Source organism: Pimephales promelas, chromosome 5 (assembly GCF_988280905.1).
Source record: "Pimephales promelas chromosome 5, fPimPro1.hap1.1, whole genome shotgun sequence".
Taxonomy (NCBI): domain Eukaryota; kingdom Metazoa; phylum Chordata; class Actinopteri; order Cypriniformes; family Leuciscidae; genus Pimephales; species Pimephales promelas.
In genome coordinates, this window is record NC_142773.1 from 12600410 (window position 1) to 12624070 (window position 23661).

A 23661-nucleotide genomic window follows, 5' to 3' on the forward strand; every position below is an offset into this window, starting at 1 on the left:
CAGCCCTGAAACAGGATGTTCACATGGAGTCTTGAAGGGAAAGGTGGGACCACAAGTGCCTGAAAGCTAATCTCGTGTTGATCTCAGTTTCTGATTGCAATAAACAACGTTCCTGCCAAAAATGTACTAGTCATTAGTTTGTGAAAGTATCAAGACCTAATCTGAAGATAACCTGAATCTTTGAGTCGTGTTAATTTCGTTAGTGAAAACTATGATGAAAAATGTTCGTCAACAAGCTTTTTTCCCATGACTAAGACGAGACAATGACGAGATGACAAAAAGGTAATTAAACGGTAACTGTGACTATAACAACATATGAAGAGTTCAGATGCAAAAGCCTCTAAATGCCATTTGAAATTTTCTTCTTTAATGATGATTTTTATCAAACTTGCATATTTAAGTTCAGTAATTTCACTTAAATAACAATTAATAGGTAATTATCATTGCCATTTAAGTGAAATCACTGAACTTAAATATACAAGTTTGATAAAAATGATCAATCTAGAAGAAAATTTCAAATGGCACTTAGAGGCTTTTGCATCTGAACTCTTCATATACAATATCAATGAAAAAAAGAGGATGAGACTAAAATGAAATAAAACAAAAACTTTACAAACTTTTCGGGAAAAAAAGAGGAGACAAAATATTACATGCTGCTTAAAGAAGAAATCCGGCGAACAATGAACCTTTGGTCTAATAAAACATCGGTACCAAGTCAATCGTTCTCTAAATTTTGTTTTCATGATAATCGAATGTAAAGAGTTTTATCTCTAAATACTGTTTAGCGTATAATGCTAGTACTGGGGGCATTGAGTAAGTAAAAAGAAATCGTGTACAGACCGTTTAATAAGAAGATACTTTATGAAGATAGTTCACTTCGTGTATACAGACAGGAGCCATCTTAAAAAATAGTCTCGATAAGTCGATCCCCAAACGCTGTTCATACAGTTCAGAAGTTTGCTGAACTTCATGCAGTTCAGATCACTCAGCACGACGTTCGTGGTTTGACTTATCAAGACTATTTTTTAAGATGGCTCCTGTCTGTATACACGAAGTGAACTGTCTTCATAAAGTATCTTCTTATTAAACGGTCTGTACAATGCATTATACGCTAAACAGTTTTTAGAGATAAAACTCTTTACATTCGATTATCATGAAAACAAATCTCAGAGAACGGTTGACTATGTACCGATGTTTTATTAGACCAAAGGTTCATTGTTCGCCGGAGTTCTCCTTTAACATGAGCGTTCATTTTTGTGGTTGTCAAATGTCAAACGTTGTCGTCATTTTTAATTGCCTGGGCTCTCTCTTTGCACGCTTGGGTGCCATCCGAATAAAATTGTTTCTCAGACGCATACGACTGCTTACGGATCAAATGGTACATATGTTTCATTGCATTTAATGGCCGAGCAAAGTTCATAAAATAATATAAGGATTATCAGATAGCTCAGCTCGACAAATAGCGCATAGCTGCTAGCGGTTTACTACCGATTCAAAACAAAAATATTACAATTACAACCGCTTGAACAACACTTTTTTCAACATTTTATTAAAAGTATCATAAAACTCGAGTGTCATAATTCTTACATTTGTGCGACTGCTTAACAGTTCGACGTTCAGCCATAATAAAAAAAACTTGATGCCGGCACTTTTGTTACCCCTCTCTTTCAAGTGTGTTCCTCTGCAAACTTTGTTTCAAGGGCTATGTAGCCCTACGCCTTTGCCCTAGCCCTTACTCAAAATGAGAATTGGGACACCACTTCCCCTCACACGAACGCGCAAAACCGAGGGGAAGGGGTAAGAGTAAGGGAAATGAGACGCAGCCTAAGACTAAACTTGTGCAGGACTGAGCTGGTGCCTGAATTCTGCATTTGGTGAATTCAACAAAGCCCCCTCTGTTTTTTTCAAACACTTTCACCCTTTCTCCACTCTTCCACTCACCACTTTTCCATTTGGTGTGAACCACTCTCCACGTTTGACCACACCGAAGGAGCCGTCGCCCAGTTTCTCAAAGAGGGCAAGGTCTTTCTCGCTGATGAGACAGGTGAGGGTCTGCTGCTGGCTGTCCAGCGGTGGAGATGTGGGGGAGGGTTTTCGGAAAGTACTGGCTGGCTGGGGATTAAAGTCTCCTTCTGGTCTCTTCCCACTGAAAACCTGAGGGATAACAACAACAAAGTCAATATCTAGAGGTGACAAATAAAAGCCCTTATCAACACATATAACAAACCATCTTTTAATTGTGCACAGCTGGAACTGCATCGAATGTGTACCAGAAACTTGAGGACTCCCTGGCTAGTCTCTATTCCATTACGGTAATGATAGCCACCAACAAGGGGCATCCCAAAACAAAAATGAAGGACTTCAGTAAAAAAAATAAAAATCACAATAAGAGAGAGACAGCGATTCTAGACAGAGCTACTCTTTCCAACTGCTTATCAGCTCTTGAGGCACTTTGTATGAGGAGCCTGTGGGTCGGCCGAGGAGAGCTGAGCTATCAAGAACCAGGGTGTGGGCTGAAGTAACCCAGGAGCTGTAACTTAAGGGACAAGGAGGATTGGCAGCAACGGAAGGTGAAGGAGTGAGAGATAACCCTAACCTTAACCCAGTGTTACTCACTGCAAGGCTCGCCAAGCTTTAATTTGTGGCTCGCGTGGTGGTAAATAATACAGTGATATGATAATGCAAACAATACAGAGATTTCATAAAAACTTTAAAAACAAGTAGGGCTATAACTTACGGAAATCCTTCATTTTTGTCATTGAGGGAAATCATCTAGTCTAACAAATTTGACATGTGATAAAGAATGATTGTATGTTCAGGGATTACAGATTTATAAGCAGACATGGCATTTGTGAGTATGACTGGATGTAACTTTTAATCCAGTAATTTGTGGTAAAAGTGGCTCTCCTACTGACTGGCCTATCAGTGTGGCTCTCACCAAAAAAAAAAAAAAAAAAAGAATGTAAAGACCACTGCCTTAACCCATTAAAAAAACAGACAGACAGATAAAGACAGAGATGATGCTTGAAAAAAGAGAAAACAGAAATAGAGAAGGATGGATCGCAATGTCTCTAGCCTTGAGAGTGAGAGCCTGGATTTGATGGACAGGCTGAAAATAGAAAAATTGAACTGGGACCAGAGTGAATATAGAGGATCCAGACAGAGCCTTGAACCCCAGACTACCGCGTGATAACCATACACATAGCAAAGATACATTACACACTGACAAATGCCTCAATGAGTAACAAATCCAAACACATCTTTCGATCATGGTTTGGGACTTTCCAATGACTTATATTGTTTTAATACTGAACCAATCATATCTTCTGCAAAATGTTAGCGGCTGTAGTGAAACGGCATTTTTTTGTGAAGAGGTGGCCAAATATTTAAGATTAAGAAAATATTTGGATAACAATCTACAATGTCTCATTTTGTTAAGATTAGTTTAAGTGTTTTCATTGTTTGTGCTGCAGTGCACAACGCTGACCTGATAACTTCACATGACACACAGCTCATATCTCCATCTCTGTAAGTTACTGAAACAAAACACACAATGGAAAAAAAACGTGACGCCTTTATGAGGCGCAGAGTTGTTCTTTTGCACAGTATGAGGAGAGAGACAAGCAGGGTTCGGTTCACACAGCAGGGGTTTGCAGAGAATGGGGTTGTGACTCACAAAACTTTACAGGTGAGTTACAGGTGTGATAGAATGCGGTTGTCACTCCCGTAAATAAGTAAACTATGTGTTAAAGCATATTAAGGAGTCAAATACAATACAGGACTCACAATAATAGTCTAATGCTCTGTGAATAGTCATGGCAACCTCTGGTGCTCAGATATAAGGAAATCCCCAGCTAGTTTGTGGCGATAGTGAAGAGAAAGAATGCAGAAGAGAATTGAAAATTTAAAAGGGACTGGACTGACACACACATACACACACGGTTTTAAGCTGTTTAGGTGGCTATTTGAAAACCCTGCACAATTAATTCCATAATAAACAATGTTATCTCTGTTTGTTGCATTTTTTTAAGTTGCTTATGAAGCTAAATTAAGTCATCATTATCGAAATATTATTGAAAAAAAATGTTTGTAAATTAACCAAAAAATAGTAATATATTAGTTTTTGCATTGGCTATTTCAAAAGTGCATTTAAAAACAAAACAAAAAAAAAACTCTTTTTCACCTTTTTGGTGAAAAGGGTTCCCGACCCCGGCTATATAGATATCCATACATATTTAAATGAAAGCAACATTTGAAACAGGAGAACACTTACTGAGGATACGTGTCAACTAAAAGCATGCCCACACACACACACACACATACTAACAGAACAGTGAGGAGGCAGATTACTCAGTCTGCTCTTGGTGCCAGGAACGGAAACAAACAGGTGTAATTTTAGAAAGCTCTCATCCAGACCACTTCCTGTAGACCCAGGCCAATGCTGCAACTAAAGCCTCCACACAAGGGAAGAAATCTGTGTGCGTTTTTGTTTCATTATTTGACATGTATGAAAGACCTGAGTGGAGGTTAAAGGGGTCATATAATGGTACTTGCACTTTTACAAGTTGATTGTACTGCAATGTGTTGTCAGTGCCTGCACACAACCATCATTTAATGATAAAAATCCATCCAGTAGTTTTGTTTTAATTTCCTATGTTTTCCCGCCTCAAATCGAGCCGTTCGACCGTGTGACGTCACACGGTCGCACGCCCTTCCCACGGTTGTTGATTGACAGCAGTGTTTCAACACAGGCCTGCCCTGAGCGAGCCGTCATCATAGACTGTAGTCTGTCATTGTTGATACACTGGAGCAGAATGGCATCTAAGCGATTGTGTTGGTCTCTTCTTGGGTGCAATAACAAACAGAAATCATTCTGATGAAGACGCAGTGGCTGAGTTTTGTTTACCAAGGGAATATTCCCCACGATCAACGTGAATACTTTCTTGTTTGCGCGAATCATTTCTCACCAGACTGCTTTATAAACGAGGATCAGTATAAAGCTGGTTTTGCTAAGAAGCTGCTCCTGAAAAAATAATCGGTACCAACTATTAATGTTCCCTCTGCACCTAAAGTGTTATTAATCTTTATATTAATCTTTTCAAATCGCGGGAAAAAGTTTTTCATGACAATTAGTTGTAACATCAATCTGTCAATGAACTAACGTATACATCAGTAAACACAGCGTTTGTATCTCAATGCTCCACCCTGCCAGTACATACAAAGATAGATCAAAGTAACATTATGTTAACCAACCATTCAGAAAAGTCCTCAAGACTTAACCGTCGAACTTCTTTGCGGCCGTCATCTTGTTCCAATGCGACTCTAGTTCAAACTGATACGGTTTCACAGATTTGTCCTCAGAGACTCCCTCCAAAACCTTCAACTGTTGTCAAGGCAACACTCCACGTGCGTTCACGCCCGCAGAACAGAGGGGCGGGGTTTATTATTTAAAGGCATATGCACTGAAACAGCGTGCTGAAAACAGAGCTGATTTTGACCAGGTAAAATGGTGTTTTCTTAAAATAGTAATAGAATTTTTAATAAAAGTATATTACAAAGTTTTAATTTAGACCCTAAACATTCATATTAACTTACAAAAATGGCATTAAATGACCCCTTTAAGTTAACACGATATTGAAATACTGAACATCAACCTGTGTGCATGTGCTACTTTCTGTGTGAAAGTAGTACATGTAATTATACTGTAAGTACAGGTACAGTACTACATGTAGTAGAAGTAATGATATATACACTCAGATGTGCAAAGATTTTACCTTTAGGGAAACTACAGCTTTTCACTGGGGCAGTACCATCAAAGGAACAACTCTGTGCCTTATGGACCCATAAAATGTTCATTGTAGTAACTTAAGGGGACATATTACAACTCTTAGGTATTAATATGCACTATTTAGGGTCAAATAAGGTACAAAGTTGTTTTCAATACTTTTTATAATAAGGTACACTTTTTTCTTTTAAATTAAAGAACTAGAAAATATCTGTGTGTGCTTCAGTTACACAAATGTGCAGTTTCTGGTGCCAAAGGTCAAGATGTCCTCTCATCCCACAGACAGAGGAATTTGACCAGCAAATAATTTAGACAAGCAATCATCCGTCCGACCCTGAATGTATATCACTCCCACATACACACTTCCTCTCAAAAAGACCGTAAATGAGCACGCACAGTCTATCATCTTTAAATGTATTTGGGAATAGGAGATTAATGATGTGGCAAGTCAAACAGAGAAGAAAGAGACAGATTCATTCTGCGGTCTCTCTAATTCTACTCCTGGCTCTTTGTACACGGTTACAAATGGGATAACACTGAAGCACAAACTTACATAAGATACATAAGACAAACACAGGAAAAGAAACATTGTAGTTGTATTAAACCAGGGCGGACCAACATAAGTAAACCGAAATGACTGTGTTATACAGTGCCCTCCACAATTATTGGCACCCCTGTTTAAGATGTGGTTGAGGACTTTTAAAAATTCTCCCTTTTTTTTAAACAACATAGAACCCAAATGCAAAAAAAGAGAAAAATCCAACCTTTTATTTAAGTACATTACTTTGGTGGTAAAAAAAAATGTAAAAATTTAGAAAAATAAAAACTTCAAATCCTGTGTCCCACAATTATTGGCACCCCTAACAATTCCGCTAAAAAATGTAATTGATTTTTAAAAAAATATATATTTTCTGTAGTTGCTAATGTTGGTCAGGATATCTAGGAACTTTTAATTAGTAATTCATGACTTCCTATTTCCCTGGGGTATAAATATGACATGACACAGAGGCCTAATTCTCTTACCCATTTGTCAACATGGCAAAGACAAGAGAACACACCATTCAAGTAAGGCAGATGTGTGATGACCTTTATAAGTCAGGCAATGGCTACAAGAAAATAGCCACTCACCTTATATTGCCCATATCTAAAGTTAGAGGAATCAAAGTTTAAAACAACAGGAACAGTGACAAACAAGGCTGAAAGAGGTCCCAAGTTTATCTTGCCACAACGCACTGTGAGGAGGATGCTAAGAAAAGTAAAAAAAAGTCCTAAGCTCACTGTCACAGAATTGCATCAAATAGTGGCATCTTGGGGTCACAAAATCTCCAAAACAACCATCAGACGCTCTCTACATGCCAACAAGATGTTTGGGAGGCATGCTAGGAAAAAGCCTTTTCTCACTAACACTGACAAACGTAAACGTCTGGAGTTTGCCAAGCGGCACTGGGACTTCATCTGGGATCGTGTGCTTTGGTCGGATGAGACTAAGATTGAGCTTTTTGGCAACAAACACTCTAAGTGGATCTGGTGTAAAACAAAAGATGTGTATGCCGAAAAGTACCTCATGCCCACCGTGAAGTATGGTGGAGGATCTGTGATGCTGTGGGCCTGTTTCTCTTCCAAAGGCCCTGGGAACCTTGTTAGGGTGCATGGCATTATGAACGCTTTGAACTACCAGGACATTTTAAATAAAAACCTGATGGCCTCTGCCAGAAAGCTGAAGATGGGTCGTCATTGGGTCTTTCAGCAGGATAATGATCCAAAACGTGTGGCAAAATCTACACAAAAATGGTTCAGTCACAAACTCAAGGTCCTCCCATGGCCATCTCAGTCCCCAGACCTCAATCCAATCGAAAACCTGTGGGGTGAGCTAAAGAGGAGAGTGCACAAGAGAGGGCCCAGGATACTGGATGATCTAGAAAGATTTTGCAAAGAAGAATGGTCAAAGATCCCTCTCTCTGTGTTCTTCAATCTTGTGAAATGTTATAGGAGGAGATTAAGTGCTGTCTTGTTGGCAAAAGGGGGTTGTACAAAGTATTAACATCAGGGGTGCCAATAATTGTGGGACTTTTTATTTTTTTACATTTTTATTTTTTTTTTACCACCAAAGTAATGTACTTAAATAAAAGGTTGGATTTTCTCTTTTTTTGCATTTGGATTCTATGTTGTTTAAAAAAAAGGGAGAATTTTTAAAAGTCCTCGACCACATCTTAAACAGGGGTGCCAATAATTGTGGAGGGCACTGTAACTACAAATGCATTAACGGCTGCTACTTTTTACTCAAGTTAAAACTGACTCTGGCTCCAGTGAGGTCTTTGGTCAGCCATAACCAGACCAGATCTAGCCCTATGAAAACATGTCTCACACCGAGGTGACGCTATAACCAGCCACACAGAAATGGCTCAGAGCAAAGAATACATTTATTCTGGTCAGTGTATAGTTTGTTAAAAAGATATTTTGGGAATAACAAGCAGCTGCTTTTACACAATCTGATTTAGTTCCTAGCTTATTTTCTCACAGCAAACCAGCATTAAAGGGTCTGCCAAACCTAAAAAAGACCAAAAACCGACACACCAAATTTGGCGCACCAAATCCTCCTCCTCCGTCCTGTCAGTCATCTCTCCTTACTCTCGTCACGTGATAAGTGAAATCTGACTCTTGCTGCACTGTGCAGCTCATGCTGTATGGAGCAGAGCAAACAATTTGATTTTATTATTGTAGTTGTCCAACTGAACCAAACGTTTTTTTCATTTAAAAAAAAAAAAAGAAAAGCAAATGACATTGGGTCGGTGCCGTGTAACACCAATAACACATATTACCACAGCAAGCCTATAGCCAAGTAGATTCAAAATGGTTAAAGCAAAAAGTGCAATAGCAGAAATATTTTAAAGCAAGTACAAGGACATGCAGGGGTTTTCACGAACATTTAATAGATTAAACAAATAAGCGATTCCCAAACTCAAACTTTCCAAGCCCACCAACAATTCTCTCAAACTCTTGACAGAAGGTGTGTATGTACAACTAGCCCATTGACATGGTCTTCAGGAAACGTACTGACCATATAAAAAAGTCTGTTACTATCAGTTCAGTATTTATGATAGAGTTCACTTTATATAATAAAAATATTGTAAAAAAAATATATATATCAATATATCATCCATAATTTATGTTGGCAGAATGCAGTAAAGTATGCTTAATAAATTTTAGTCTGACCTACAGAATCAAGCACTAACTTAATTTCCTCTGAATTCTGAATCTATCGTCAAACACGCGCACACGCTTAATGCACACACAGACCCCAGAGAAAGGCCAACATTGTGCCGATTTATTGCTTGTGTCTAAGGCCAATTTGAGGCTCTTCCTGAGCATTTGATGGACCATTAACCTGGTTAGTGGGTGAGCGGCAGGCCTGAGTGGACATTTCCTGCTTCAGCACTCAGTGACCAACTACATACACACACATAGAAATTGTTAAGACACAGAGAGCTAAATTTCTGAACTGCTCGGCTCCATGAACAGAGAGTTATCTTTTAAGAAGCACCATGACTGACCTCAGCTTGACAAAAGCAAACACACAAGTTATGTTCTGCAAAAGATGAGAGGCTGCTGAAATAGTCTAGGTCAAGCACTTTAAATGTTTATTCCTTTCAGGTTTAATAAGACATTTGACTAGTGAGAGACTGTAAAGCGCTCAAGGGACAATGTGAGCTGAATGACTAACGACTGGAGTGAAGTCCTTGTCCGGATGTGTGTGTGTGGGGGGGACCTGACCTTGGACTGGAAGTCTCATTAATCTGTCAGGACGTGCGAGGAAGGCTGATGACATACCTTGCTCATCCAAGACTTGCGCTTGCACATGGTTTTTCTCCTCTTCACCACCTCCCACAGCCGTCTTTGCCCTATCAAAGAAAACAAAAGAGAGAATGTTATTTTATGAATATTGTGGGTTCAAACAAGCTTTATCAACAATCAGACAATTACCACAGATTAAGAACATGACTTTCTGTATTCTTCAATCAAGCAAACATTGTGGTTACAGTAAATAATTACAATGTGTATGAAGCAAACCAATGCACCTGGATAAAAGTTCAAATTGATTATATTTAGTAATAGTGCAAAAAATTGCTTACTACCTTTGCAAAGTTGTGTAGCTGATAAACCTTGTAATTGTCACATAATATGTGCAAGGACACTAGAAAGGGTTTTCTGTTTACACTTCTGCAATGAACTAACATAAATGTATAGAACAGAGTTGCCTCAATCATAATTTAGATTAATTACAGTTCAAATCGTTTTTGTCCAAGTTTAAATCCTCCAGAATGCTTTTTCCTATCGAACTCCATGTGATTTTGCTTGATTTTACAAACTGAAGAATGAGTCAAATCACACTCTGTTGTCAATCCTGTCAATGCAGCTTAATAAAATAAATAAATAAATAGACTCGATTAAACACTTGATTTATAATTTCAAATCTATTTCTGCAAACAGTTCATGCTTAGCTAAAAAAGTTGAATCAGGGAAAGAGAAACCGAAAGGAACTGAAAGAGTGAGGAAAAAGACGAAGAGGACAAAAAGAGATAAAAGTGAGAGTAGTAGAAGAGGTGTGTAATGAGCTTGAGATGGGTAATAATCAGGCCGGCTTAAGGGAAATTTCAAAATTCACTTCAGGCGTCACAAAGCCTCAAAGTGTGTGTGATTGATCTGACAAACTTTTAAAACTACTGCTGGGTGTACCACTGTAAAAAAAAAAATCTGATCTTTACAGTATATATTCATCATCTGTCTATACTGACTGTGTCCTGTTGTTTTAAAAAGCTTGCGTAAAAACACCTTTTCAGTTTTTAAAAACTTAACTCTATGGCCGTTTACTCCTGGTATCAAAGGTAGATGAGGGAGACACATTCTTGTTTACTCCTGGTGTTTTAATCCATCTCTTTTGTCCACTTTCAACCACTTATGTGCTAATTTATCTAAAGGGAGGGTCTTTGGAAGAAGTAAATGTAAGGCCTTTTTCAGATCTTTCAATCTAATGGACGAAATAAGCTTAAGCAATTTACATAAGAACTAAAGCTATACTACTCTAACTATAACAGGCCCAGAGATGACAGAAAAACATACAGAAAGTATCAGCATTCATTTTTGCTCTCATAGACGCAAGACGACGCTAAATGCTTCGAGTGAGTGTTAGAAATCAGGAATGGTGAGTAAACATCGTGTTTGGTACATTTTTCATCTTCAAATCAAACTTGGGTCTCCAGCCAACAAAGTTTAATCCCGTATGGGGATTAAACACTTCCATAATGTTTACTCGTTAAGTCAGTAGCAGAGAGCAGAAGGTCTTTTGTGGCTGTTCGAATGCATTCGACCACATGAGTGTTTACACAACGAAAGAAATTCGGTCAAAAAGCGTTTTAAACTTCTTCTGGAAGTGGTCTAAAGTGAACAAGCTCAAAACGTTTTAGACCCCATTTACATCTGTATTTAGCATTGTCCACTTGTGATCCAATAGACCAAAACACATCTTAATACCAGGTGTAAACCTGGCCTATTAGAAATGATTGAACCAATTTGGACCTGATGACCTTCAGATTAAGGTGCTGACATCAGTAGACAAACAGAGGTGCGTTGTCATTCTTAGATCACAACACATTCTCATCCCAAGGTCTCATCTAACTGACGCTTTTGACCATGCGTCAATATCCAACGCTTTAGGGCACCCTTTAGCGTCAGTTAGATGACGCTATCCTAGGGCGTCATCTAACTGACGCTTTACCTTTAGCGTCAGTTAGATGATGCGGGTAGGTTTAGGTCTGGGGTATAGTTAGGGCTAGACCACTAGGATAGCGTCATCTAACTGACCCTAAAGCGTCGGATGTTGACACATGGTCAAAAGCGTCAGTTAGATGATGCCTTGGGATGAGAACGGGCTGTAGATCAAGCTTCGGAAAGCTCTATATTTTGTGAAAAAAATAAAAATAAATTTAAGTGAATCATTAAAGCCAATAATAATTATAATATTTGAATTCTAGCATATAATTTTCAACAAGTTAGTTTAAGTCAAGGAAAAAGTCAGTAATAAAAATAAGAAAAAATAAATATTAAAAGTAATAAAATAAAGCTTTTTAAAGCTACTTAAATGTATTGAGACAACAACAATAATTTGTTTTTGTTTTGTTTTTCCCCTTTTCAGTGTTGACTCATGCACAATGCTCAGACCTAAAAGAAAATAAAAAAATAAAAAATCTGTCCAATGCTATGGTTATCACCGTGTCAATCATCACAATTAGAATCCTAAAAAATGTGCTTACATATCTGCATAAGTGTCGATGTCGGATCTCTGTTGCCCCTTTTCCACCAAAGCATTTTGAGAGCCGGTTCGGAGCCGGTGCCTGCGCGCGAACCAGTTCTTTGTGTTTCGACAGCCAAAGAACCGGTTCTCGGCCAGGAGATCTGGTTCCAAAGCGGCACCAACTCTTTGCTGGACTAGAACCGTTCTTTTACCACGTCACGCTTACGTTGGGGGCTGGGGCAGGTTTAGATGTGTTCTAAACATATTTTCTGACCATAATATAGGATCGCAAAGCCAAGAGAAACATTTGCAGAAACACGATGGAGTTCGCCTTTGTAATTATGCTTGAAGGTAATTTTTTTATTGAAGACATTATAAGCAAAGAAGAAAACAGTCACAATATAGAACAAATAAATTGAAAGAAAAAAAGACAAGACAGGGGTACATAACTTATCAAAAAAGAAAATTGTTTTTAAAGCCTTCTTGGTACACGAGTTAGAGATAATCCCAAAATAATGTGCTTGCAAGCGTTTCTAGACGTATGGCGACGTACACAGTGATGTAACGACGTCGTTCCCTGGGCGCTTTAGTCAGTGGAAATACAAACAGGTTCTGAACGGGTTCGCAAGTTGAACCAACTCCGAACCAACACCAGTTCCGAACCAGTTCTTTTTTTGGTGGAAAAGGGGTGTGTGTTAAGTGCCTTGTGTAAATTATTATTTGTGATAAAGCTACAAGCAAACACCTTGGTTGGACTCACCCGGCCGGCCCATACCAATCTTCTCCAGGTCCTCATTCTTCACGTAGTCAAAGTGCGAGAGACGTGTAACGTTGAGCTCATCACGGATGCGCAAGAAATACTGCTGCAGTTGCACTTCCATCAGCAGCTCCAGCAGCCACTCAGTGCCCTCCTCACACTGCATACTGCTGCCCAGCTTCTGCACAGAAAGACACACACCAATGAAGTCCAGAGCGATTCCCCATAGGCAATGACTCTCCCAAAACACCAGACATGTTCAAGCCATTCCCAACTAAATAAATTCCCTAACCACTAGGCTAGCCAAAAATAAAAAGTTGTGTCCATCTAGACAGCAACAAGTGACCAAGTCCAAAGGTGTGATTGAGCATTTAACATGCTATTAATGATTCAGCTCAGAGTATGCGGCAACAACAGCTCATAAAAAAATTATACAGTAGGCTTTCACTGTTCAACCGCGGCGAACATCTGGTAAGCGCGCACACACACACACACACACACACCTGAAGTTCATAAAAGACAGATGGCATTGGCCCTAGCCCAGGCCACATGTGCTGAGCAACTCTCTACCCTTTTTAATTCCTCCCAAAAGGAGCATCTCCACCTCCAAAACTAACCAGCCAACACTGGCCTTACCTTTCCACAGCAGCAGCTGCATCTCCAATTCCACTACTGACCCAATTAAAAAACGTTTCCATTACAACCATAAGCAGTCAATTCCCAACTCCCAAAGTCCTTATCACCTTTCAAAAAATGAACATCCATTATCCCTTTAAGCTTCTGGTTTGTAACAAGGGGAACGGATGAATGGAAGAACACTGGCACTGGTGCTTGGAAGCTCTGGGACAGCTAAAATTGTGCTACTGTTTTCCGTAGTCTGCTTTTGTGCTTGTTCTTTTTTCTGTTGGAGCGTATTGGACATCAGCTGCTTTCAATTTTCAACCTTTCCCTCCCCCTGCACTCCTTCACACTGGTGTTCTTTCACTCTGACACACTTTCCTTCTCTGGAGGCCTTGTGGTCAGTCATGTCTTAACAAAATTAAGGCAATAGGGAGGAAGCAGAACAATCTTGCGATCAGAGAGACTGCAGTACCTCCTTGCCCTTTTGAATGACATTGTGCACTTGTGTGATAATGGAACTTTTACGCTTTTGTTCTTGAGACTTACACAAACAATGAAACTGTGCAGCTAACTATAACAGGCTGTTAAAATTGCATACTGTAAAAAAACAGAAAGCTGACAATACCAATACAATTGCAAACATGGATTTGTGCTTTGATTGTAATGCTAAATCCATGTGGGAAACCGGTTCAGACGCAATCAGCAATGCCAAAAAGTGACTAACAAGCAGATGTTAGGGATTGTAGGGTACAATTTCTCTTGATGTGTTGAAATTGGGGCTGTTAAATCAAAGTTTTTAATTAAAGTGCATGATATGCCAATGAATTGCAATTAATTACAAATAAACAATTTCTGAAAAACTTCCTAAATGAAAATAACTCACAAGACATTGCACTACTGTGAAAGAAACAAACATCTAACAGGGGGGAATTCATTTAACAGTCAATATATTGTTTGTTTATTCAGTCACTGGCATACAGTCCACAACAACCCAATCATTTCAGTTGTCAATTTGTCAAAGTTAGACTGAGAGACTGTTCACTTCACACAGTATTTGTCAATGTGTTATGTCAGTGCGCTTTTTTAAATAGTTGGTCTATGTGCAGACAGAAGTCTTCAGATGTTGTCGATTTGTGAAAGAGGAGGAAGCTTGGCAAAATATGCGTCTAAAACAAGGGGTTACAAAGTCGACAGGTTTCTTGAATGAGTGTCAGGAAGGTTAGAGAGCATAAGTCGTCTTTTGTGGCCAAAGTGCTTCCTCTGTTGATGCATGAAAAGTCATGGGTCATAGGGGTCAGGGCCTTTTTGACATTAACCATCAATAACTGTAGGGCACACACTGAAATATTTGTGAAGTTCTCTCCCTTTCATTCTTTCTTTAACTACAAGTATGAGCATTACTAATAGTAGGGCCCTATGATTTCCATGATGCAGAGATAAAAAAAAAAATCCATACAAAATGCAATTTACTGTATTTATTTAATTTATTCAATTTACAAATTCTGCTGAATGTCACAGAATTTGACAAATTTTGAATTAAAAATTAATTGAAAACAGAATTTAGGAACTCATTTCATAGGGCCCCGTAATAGTGATGCTTGCCTTAGCAAGTGCCACTAAAATAGCTAAGTAGGAGTTTATATTGACAAAATAGAGGATCACAAATCCAAATGACGAAACATCTACAAGCAGCCACATCCCTCCCCCAAACACTGAACTTCCCAGCAACATTTCACACTGGGAACAAATCCAATGTCATGTCCAAATATGCCATTAGTTCCTCTCCACTTTGCTTGTTTGCAAACTTAAAGGTCTTGATGTAAAAGTTAAAATACCGGAACTAGGGGTGTGCGATATACTGGTAGACATGATAAACTGAGGTTTTGGACTCTCGCTGCACAGTCACAAACTATTATCATTTGAACGCGTTTGTAGCCCCCTGGGGTTGGCAGGCTTAACCAGCTCACTTTTTTTTTTCTTATCAGTGCAAAAGACTCAAAATAACTGTGAGACTCAAAAGTGTTATACATAATTTGACATTGTTAAGTGTCTATTTTTTGTGTTCTCTCACAATAAAAACAAAATGTTGTGATTTTTTTTCCAAATAAAGATAAATAAACAATGCATGTTCTGCCATCTCTCTCAATGTGAAGTCCATTCTTAAACGTGTCCAAAAATGAACTGTAACTCAGCGAATACTCAGTCACACAGGTAATAAGTAATTCATATTAAAAAAAAAACAAATATTCTCAGTTTATGTAATCTGTATGTAATGAGAGATGTCAGTCATTCTCATTTCAGCTCATTAAGTGCTAATGTGACGACACCCACAGAAAGAGTGCGCTATTCAAATGCAAATAATGTAAGGAAAGATGCAAACGTGTCAACGCCCACATCAGCTCGATTAAACTGCAAATTAACATGTGCTAATATACATCATAAAAAACAAAATATGAATGTTTAGACAAGAAAAGACTACTGTCACATCAAATCAGCTTTTGTTTAGCAATTTCTGCTCATATGTTAATCATATAGTATGGGATGTTTTATCAAAAATAAAGAATATTTAATTATCAACTAAGATGTTTTATAGTCTTTGTTCCAATATTCAAACTAATAAATTCTTAACTTTGAAATACATATTCTAAAATGTATACTTTTTACAAAGAAATATTACACTTGAATAGGGATGGGTACCGAAACCCGGTATTAAACGGGCCCCGGTACTGAATTTTGAAAGACCGCTGTATCGATATAATAAGCTTGGACGTTATCGGTTCTGCTGTCGGTACTGGAGAAATTAAGTAAATACAGGCAATTTGGGCTACTATTTATTATTCCTATAAAGACGTTATCTGGAACATGTTTATATCGCCAGCCATTTCTATATATAAACTATATTTTAATTAAACCAGTCCATTTGTCTGTGATACAAATTTGCAATGCGCAGTTCAGAAGAGAGAGAGAGAAGAGAGAGCGATCTCTCACGCAAAGCCACAGCACGCGCAACACGACAGCCCTTGCTTAATGAGTGACAATGAGGACAGAACTAAACATTCAGCGTGGTTACACTTTAGATCTGGGATATTATTCTAATATATTTTGTATTTCGGCGTCCAAAGAATATAAAAAGAAGATATTTGAGATAAAACCGTTAAAAAACGAGACGATCTGTCCAGCTTAAAGGTGTAGCGGAGGATTTTCTTTTTCCGGGTGGGTAGTCTATACTATTGGTCGATCTAAGTGTCAATCATTCTGGTGATATGTTTACGTAAGGCCGTCGTACGTGCTCGTCCCTATAGTTTTCACTTTCAGGTGTATTATGTCGGAGTTGCGGTTTCAGCCATTCCTTTGAAAATGGCTGAGGGTCGAAAGAGAAAAAAAATGTATACGAAGTGTATGATAAGAAGAGAAAGGCCGCAGAATATAGAAACAAGACCAGAGTGATTTTGGGTTAATATCACATGCTGGCGTGCGCTAAAAGCACAGGTTGGGCTTCTCACTGACGCCGCAGTCGCGAAGATTCTACCAGACAGGTAAAGTTTGTCATGCTATTTGGAGAAATCCATTTAAAATCACTAGTAAAAGTTAATGCAAGCTACTTAGCAATGCTAGCCCTGGCACAAGTCATGCACCGCATAGACACGGTAAACATCTCAATTTGTCTAAAGTAGCCTTTTGACCAAAATGGTAAATGGTATCACGCTGAAATATTCTAAAACCTTGCGTGTTCATGTGTTCATATTCTAAAACCTTGTGTGTTTATTATTACACAAATGCAACAAGCTACTTCTCCATACGCAACTATGTATAAAAATAACTTATTAATACCTACGTATTAACAATGAGACATATTAGGTTAAGGACCAACGTAATAGCACTGCTTATATGTTGCTATGTAACGTAATTGCGATTTGCAAAATAGTTTCCTCAGAATGATCGTATTTCGTGTGATACAGGGTTGCACATATCATGTCTTGAGTCCTCGGTCACTCAATCGATCAGTATAATAAGTAAATAAAACACGGAAGGGCATTTGACATGTTGTCTTTTTTATGAATATTTTTGAGTTAGTTTACAATTTGCAACATAATTGTGCAAGGCGTAATAGTAGGTGTTCCCTCTCAGGAGTGTTGTGTTTGTGCGTGCATTTTTTATTTTTTTTAAATTGGAGAGGGCGGGTCTTCTCTAAAATTCGGAAAGATCCTCCGCTATACCTTTAACTTCCTTACTTCACAGCACTGCGGAGCGCTGTCAGTTCTTCCTAAAACCCAAACGTAACCGTCAGAATCAGCACGATCGGCGATTGTTGTAAAATACTGTCTTCTACTGTTGCAAGATCAAAAAAAGGCTATTAAGAACACAAAAACTTGCGCAAGAGACGCGGTGCGCGCTCTGAAACGGACTGCAACGAGACAAGAAAATGAGCCTATACTTGGGCTTCGTGCGTCCTTAACTATCATATATACATAAAAATGTCAAAATGACCAGCTCTGAGATTCACTTAAACACAGTTTATTCACTTAAACACAATTATGTCTTAAATGGATGTAAATAATAGGGAGAAAATGATGGTGCATCAGTCCCCATTAGATCTGCACTCAGTCTTAAAGGGGCAGCAGTCTAATAGCCTAAACCTGCTGACGATTCAGCCATTAATGCAAATCAAAGAACAAAAGGCAGAGAAAATCACTAACAGCTTTTGAATGAGTAACTTTAGATTTAATAAGCATTATTCTATCTATGATAAACTATACAGTGCTATTTTATATTTGATTAGGTTTCTTTTCAGACAGAAACAATTACCTGAAAATATATGTTAGTAGATCTTCCTGAAGTTAAAGCACTTTGTATATAATTTGTATCTTTGATTAATTGTATTCTTGTGTTTGTACTTGTTTTTTTCTTATGTGTCCTTTTTGTATAAACAAAAAAAGCCTGCACACTGCTGCATAACAAAAAGATATTTTTCTTAGTTTTGCTTTTACTATTTTACATTTGAAAATATAAAGTTTAATTATGTTCTTAATTCTTAAAATAAATAAATAAATAAATAATAAAAAACACCAAAAAGAACCGATAAGAATACCATTAAAGTACCGGATCTATAGACCATTTCACAAGATGTAAACAACACTGGTCCAGAAGCACTTCCTGTTTCAGTTTGTAACTGTTTTCTTTATTTCACATGTAAAGAAAACATCTTAAAGATGTTTGTTTAACTTTTTGATTCAGTTTTAAATGTTCTGTTGGTTGTATTTTATCCCAGCTTTTATGTAGTGTTAAAAAACTGAAACAGGAAGTGCTTCTGGACCAGTGTTGTTTACATCTAGTGAAATGGTCTATAAGCGGTATCGGTAAGAGTAGTAATACCGATAAAACCTTAACGATACCCATCCCTACACTTGAAATATTGTTCAAATTGCAGTTGTTGTTGATTTACATGGGAAAACTTTAATAAAATAGCAAGAAATATATTTACAAGATGTAAGCGACAACCTAATAGTTCAATATTAGCCTTCTCTTTAAATTGTTTATTATTAGTAACACATTTGGGAAGAAGATATATTCCAAAACTTTCGGAAAATATAGTTTGAGAATTAACTGGTTAGTTACTAGTAATGTTTACCTTGGATATTTTACAAATTGCATACATTCCTCACATTCTTTTTTAGTACCCTGTGACACACACCTGACTGAAAGGTTCATTATGCAGGCCATTGTCTTCTCAGGTGTGAACCACATCATTATTCATGATCATTCACACCCCCACGCATATTGCCTTTCCAAACAAAAGTTTCTTACAAAGTTTAAAGCAATGTATTGTTTTATGTGAATGATCAGGCGGGATGATTTTCAGATTATTTTGAAGCAAAAACTCTAGAAGACAACATCCATTAGTCAAAAGTCTTGTGGACACACAGTATGTGTTTTGTGGCCTAGTTTCAGAAAATTACATTTTTTGTTTTTTTTCCAATAACCATGCATAATTATCTTCTCAAAAATATAAACATGTATATACATGTTGCTCACATATTATGGTATCCCTGTTTGTGCTACATAGAGTGTAATTACACCTTTGCCATTAATATGTTTATAAGCAACTGAAAAATGTCAGGGCATGTCAAAACATCAAGGACCCCACAATCACCTTAGACCCCAGAGGGTTAAGCCAACGAGGTATAAGTTTCATCGAAAGAGAACTCATTTAGGTATATGTGTATGTAAAAGATGATTTCTGTGTGCACACACCTAAACACACCTTAATTTGTACAGTGAAAATTATTTTCAATTGATAATAGTTAGTGGTTTTAGCTGTGGCATCGGAATTGGAAACGAGAACTGTTACATTTTACTAACATCTAAAATTTTGGGTGTCATAACCTTATTACAATACAAGGATACATGGGTCAAAAACAACAAAAAAAAACAATAAATTTCATTCCTTTTTTGTGGTGGGGCCCATGAAAATAGAATAAAATCAAGAATTTAATTGAATTGAGATCTTGTGAATCGGACTCGAATCAGGACACCCGTATCGATACCCAGCCCTAGTCTTTGCGAGTATCCTTATAAGATGTTTATGTCTTAAGTAAACGTAAATAGTTTTGTTGTAAAGCAGCCTAACATAGGCTATTTGCTGCCGTCTGTGCCATTAATGTTAAATCCAACAATCTCACATTGATCTTGACTCAATCACTTTTGTAACTTTCATACGAATTTAAATTAGAACATTCATACACTGTGTCAAGTGATCAATTTCTAGTGCTTGAAGTTTATCAGGTAGGTTATTTCCTGTCTTTGTCCTATTGCTTGTAATTAGTTTTTTGTTTTTATTTTATCACTGACTTTTATATACTTGTGTTAGTTAGGCTAGTATTAGTTGTTGTTGTTTTTTCTGTGATAATGAAATTGATGTCAAGAATTATGAAATTTCAATGGTATAAAAAAATATCAAAAACTCTGAACACACAGAAAACAAAAAGATTAGGCAGAATGTGTGAAAGAGAGAAAAAGGAAACCAGGCCTCTTTAGAGACTTCTAGAAAGTGTTCATTGAGATGACCAGTTGATGTTGGAGAGGGAAAGCACTTGCCCTGTGGGCAAAGTGGGTCAATGTGTAGTTGTTGCCAGCAACGTGTCTGTCAAAACTAGAGAGTGAAATCGGTTACAATCTTGTCTTTAATATGAAGGTTCGTAGTCTGACAAATCCATCTTCTTAAGCAAGCAATTAGTCCTCACAGCCACATAAAATGGCTCAATTGTGATTTTGTTGTGAGTCTGAACCACCTAAGGCTGATCTTGAGATTGATGTGTGATCATGAAGGTAGCATTCCATAACTTTTCTCAATGCATCCTTACAAGTAACATGCTAAATAAGAATAGTTTTGGATACAATGACTGTTGTAAATCTCTGTGAGTATAGTTAGATGCTGGTGTAAATGTGCTTCATGATTCTGAATTGATTACTAGAGTAGATTTTTTACATTTTCTATTTGTTTAAAATGTGCACCAAGTGGCATTTTGCATTCTTATATTTAATCTGTAAAAATTTGTAATCACTGGACATGTGCACATGCATAATATGCATATTTACGGCCATTACATTGTCAGCTTTTATCGTCTTGCACAATATGCTTTGCATTTTAGGATACTGTTACACTAAAAAGTTATTTAAAAATATATATATCTTGAGATTTCAGTATTGTGTTTAACTTCGTTTTGCTCCTTTTTGGGTCCAGTTCTTTAGTCTGAGCTACAGGCGCCGTTCCAATACTGAATTCAGCCTGAATATTGCATGTCAGAATATTAGCATGCATTAATATTTCATGATACGCATCATGGTATTATCATTTTAAAAATACAGGGGTGCCGCAAGGATTCAGAAGCTTGGATATTACCCAAGGCCATGTACAGTACAATGCTAGTGGCAACAAGTTGAGGTTGTGCAGTGTGAAGTGTTATAAAGCTGTAGCCTCTAATCCCAATGGAACTATATCCATGGCCCTTGGGCTAAGGCCATAAGTTACAACCAAGAGTGGTTACACCCTTCACACAAACTTAAGAAAAAACATTACAAGAGTGAATTCATAGATGCACACTAAATAGTATGAGCCAAACAAACAAAACACAGACACCTGACTGCTGAGACAGCATACAGTACATGCATAAAGGGTGGTCTGTTAGGACAAGTTATGCAATGTGAAGGTCTGATGTATTGTTGGGGATAAGGCTCTGGTATGATCTGATGATATCCATGCACACAGCTAAGCTCTGACACATGAGTAAAGGCATGGTGTGGTTTCACACCAACACAGACGCTGAACTAACACTCATGCACATGTCAGTCCTGAAATTCCCAGGTCCATTATTCATACTGAAACCTAGCATGCTCTGCACAAGAGAATCAAAACCAGACTTACTCTGTACACATGGAAATGGGCAAGAAAAGGGAATGATTTTTTGAGCTTGTCAAAACGACGCATCTTGAGTCCTGTGAGACAATCCACAAAAAGTCAAGCTAAGCGTCCGAGACTCTTTTGTTGGAGAACCAGGTCCAAGATGAAGAGACACCACTCCAAAACTGTGAAGGTCTCCTCAGTTTTAAGGTCTCCTGAAGTTGAACAGCCCACATACTACATTCCATCGCGGGCAATCCACATTAAGCTCCTTTAACCGAAGATCAGTTCTAGTCTGGAGAACTTGTATGCAGGGGGGACCGTGTGGGCAAAGGCAAGAAAACACCAGAGAGAGAGGTTTGCCAAAGGGAACTGTTCACTTGGAAGCCTAGTTAGAACATGTCAAAACCAAGTTTACACTGAGGCTGTGGAGCGAGTCAGAAGGAGTGCAAGGTGAAGTTCTTGCTGCAAAAATATTTTGCAGAATACACTGGAGTCAGTTGCCAATTCCTCTATCCATTTGCTCAGTCCTCCAACCAGCTATTAATAGGACGGTTTCCTCTATTCCCAAATCCCTCACTCAGATGACAGCCACAGTGAAAGTGATAAGAGAATCAGAAGAGCTGCAAAGCCCAGACAAAGTCGTCCCTTAGTGCTTCTGTGGTCTGCTTGGAAGAGGTTCTGACTTTTTTTGTCTTTTTGCATGGTTGTGTCAGAGGGGACGTGTTGTTCTGGAGCAGGAGGAGCGTCTAGGACTTTCTCTTTTTCTCTCCCCCTAGTGCGTGACTGTGTAATTCCTGCAACTCGCAAACAGACTCTGGGGAAGTGCCCCCTTCTCGTTCCCTCCCTCTCGCTTTCCCTCTCCCTCTCCTCCTCCTCCCTCCATCAGCCAGTGCCCTGGACAGAGGCTCTATGGTATTCGGATGGAGGAGCATTTGATCATGAGCCAAAAGGTCAGATTTAACTGCAGGACGGAGAGCTCATTTCCTGTGTTCCTCCCATATGTTGGGCTTTTAACAAATCCCCCTCCTGAACACCATAATATCCCCTCCTATCTCTGGCTCTCACCACATCTTTCTTTTATATTCACTCTCTCTCCCACTCTGCTCTCAACTCCCACATGGCCTGACTTTTTTTTTTATATATTTGGTTTGCGGACTTCTCCTTCCCCAATCCCTCTGAAAACATTATCTCAACCTCTAGTAAACAAACACATTCAGAACGTCACCCCTTTTTCTTACCCCTCCGATTGTAAAGGGGACATTTTGGCTTCATCACCCCTAGCAGAATAAACCATGTTTTATTTATGTCCTTTCTTCCTCCCTCATTCCCCATTCGTTCATCAAGTCCACAGACTAAACCAGATGTGCAACATTTTAAAGGATAAACAAAATGTACAATGCCGGTTGAACTCCGTTGTTGTTGTTTTTTCAGAAGAAAAGGGAAGATGAGGTGAGCAAGGACAGATGCAGTAAAGCGAGGCCCAGCCTGTCATAAACAGTCTGCCTCCAATTACTGCCCTGAAACAAAGAATTTCCAGCGCTGCTTCAGACCGAGTGGCTAATGTAGCAGGAATTTTCTGGAGACTTATCGAAGAATGAGCTTTATTTAAGCTAGAGAATGTGAAAAGAAATTGGTAGTGCAAGCACAGCTGTGAAGAAGGGGAAAGTGTGTGTACCTGTGACTGAGCTCAGACATTTGTTTGAACATTTAAACCAGCTGTTCACTGTAGACACTGTAGGTGTCGTCATGTCTGGTCAATTTATCTTACAGAGGTTTTTTTTTTTTGTCCCTTGCCAAAGAGGCCTGTA

At 38.3% G+C, this 23661-nt stretch overlaps 1 protein-coding gene across 9 annotated transcripts in view; it reads right to left on the reverse strand.

The window, feature by feature from the left end:
- The window catches only part of tnk2b (tyrosine kinase, non-receptor, 2b), a 113125-nt gene that overhangs the window by 25315 nt on the left and 64149 nt on the right, over window positions 1-23661 (reverse strand). For 3 of the 9 annotated variants that reach the window (XM_039672016.2, XM_039672021.2, XM_039672013.2), the window contains 3 exons: window positions 12820-13012; window positions 9614-9684; window positions 1942-2154 (listed from right to left, as the gene is read on the reverse strand). In XM_039672016.2, coding sequence (XP_039527950.2) covers window positions 1942-2154; window positions 9614-9684; window positions 12820-13012 — 477 coding nt within the window. Of the gene's footprint in view, window positions 1-1941; window positions 2155-9613; window positions 9685-12819; window positions 13013-21874; window positions 22641-23661 lie in introns of those variants that run through there. The other 6 variants (XM_039672022.2, XM_039672015.2, XM_039672012.2 and 3 more) reach the window with 6 other exon arrangements.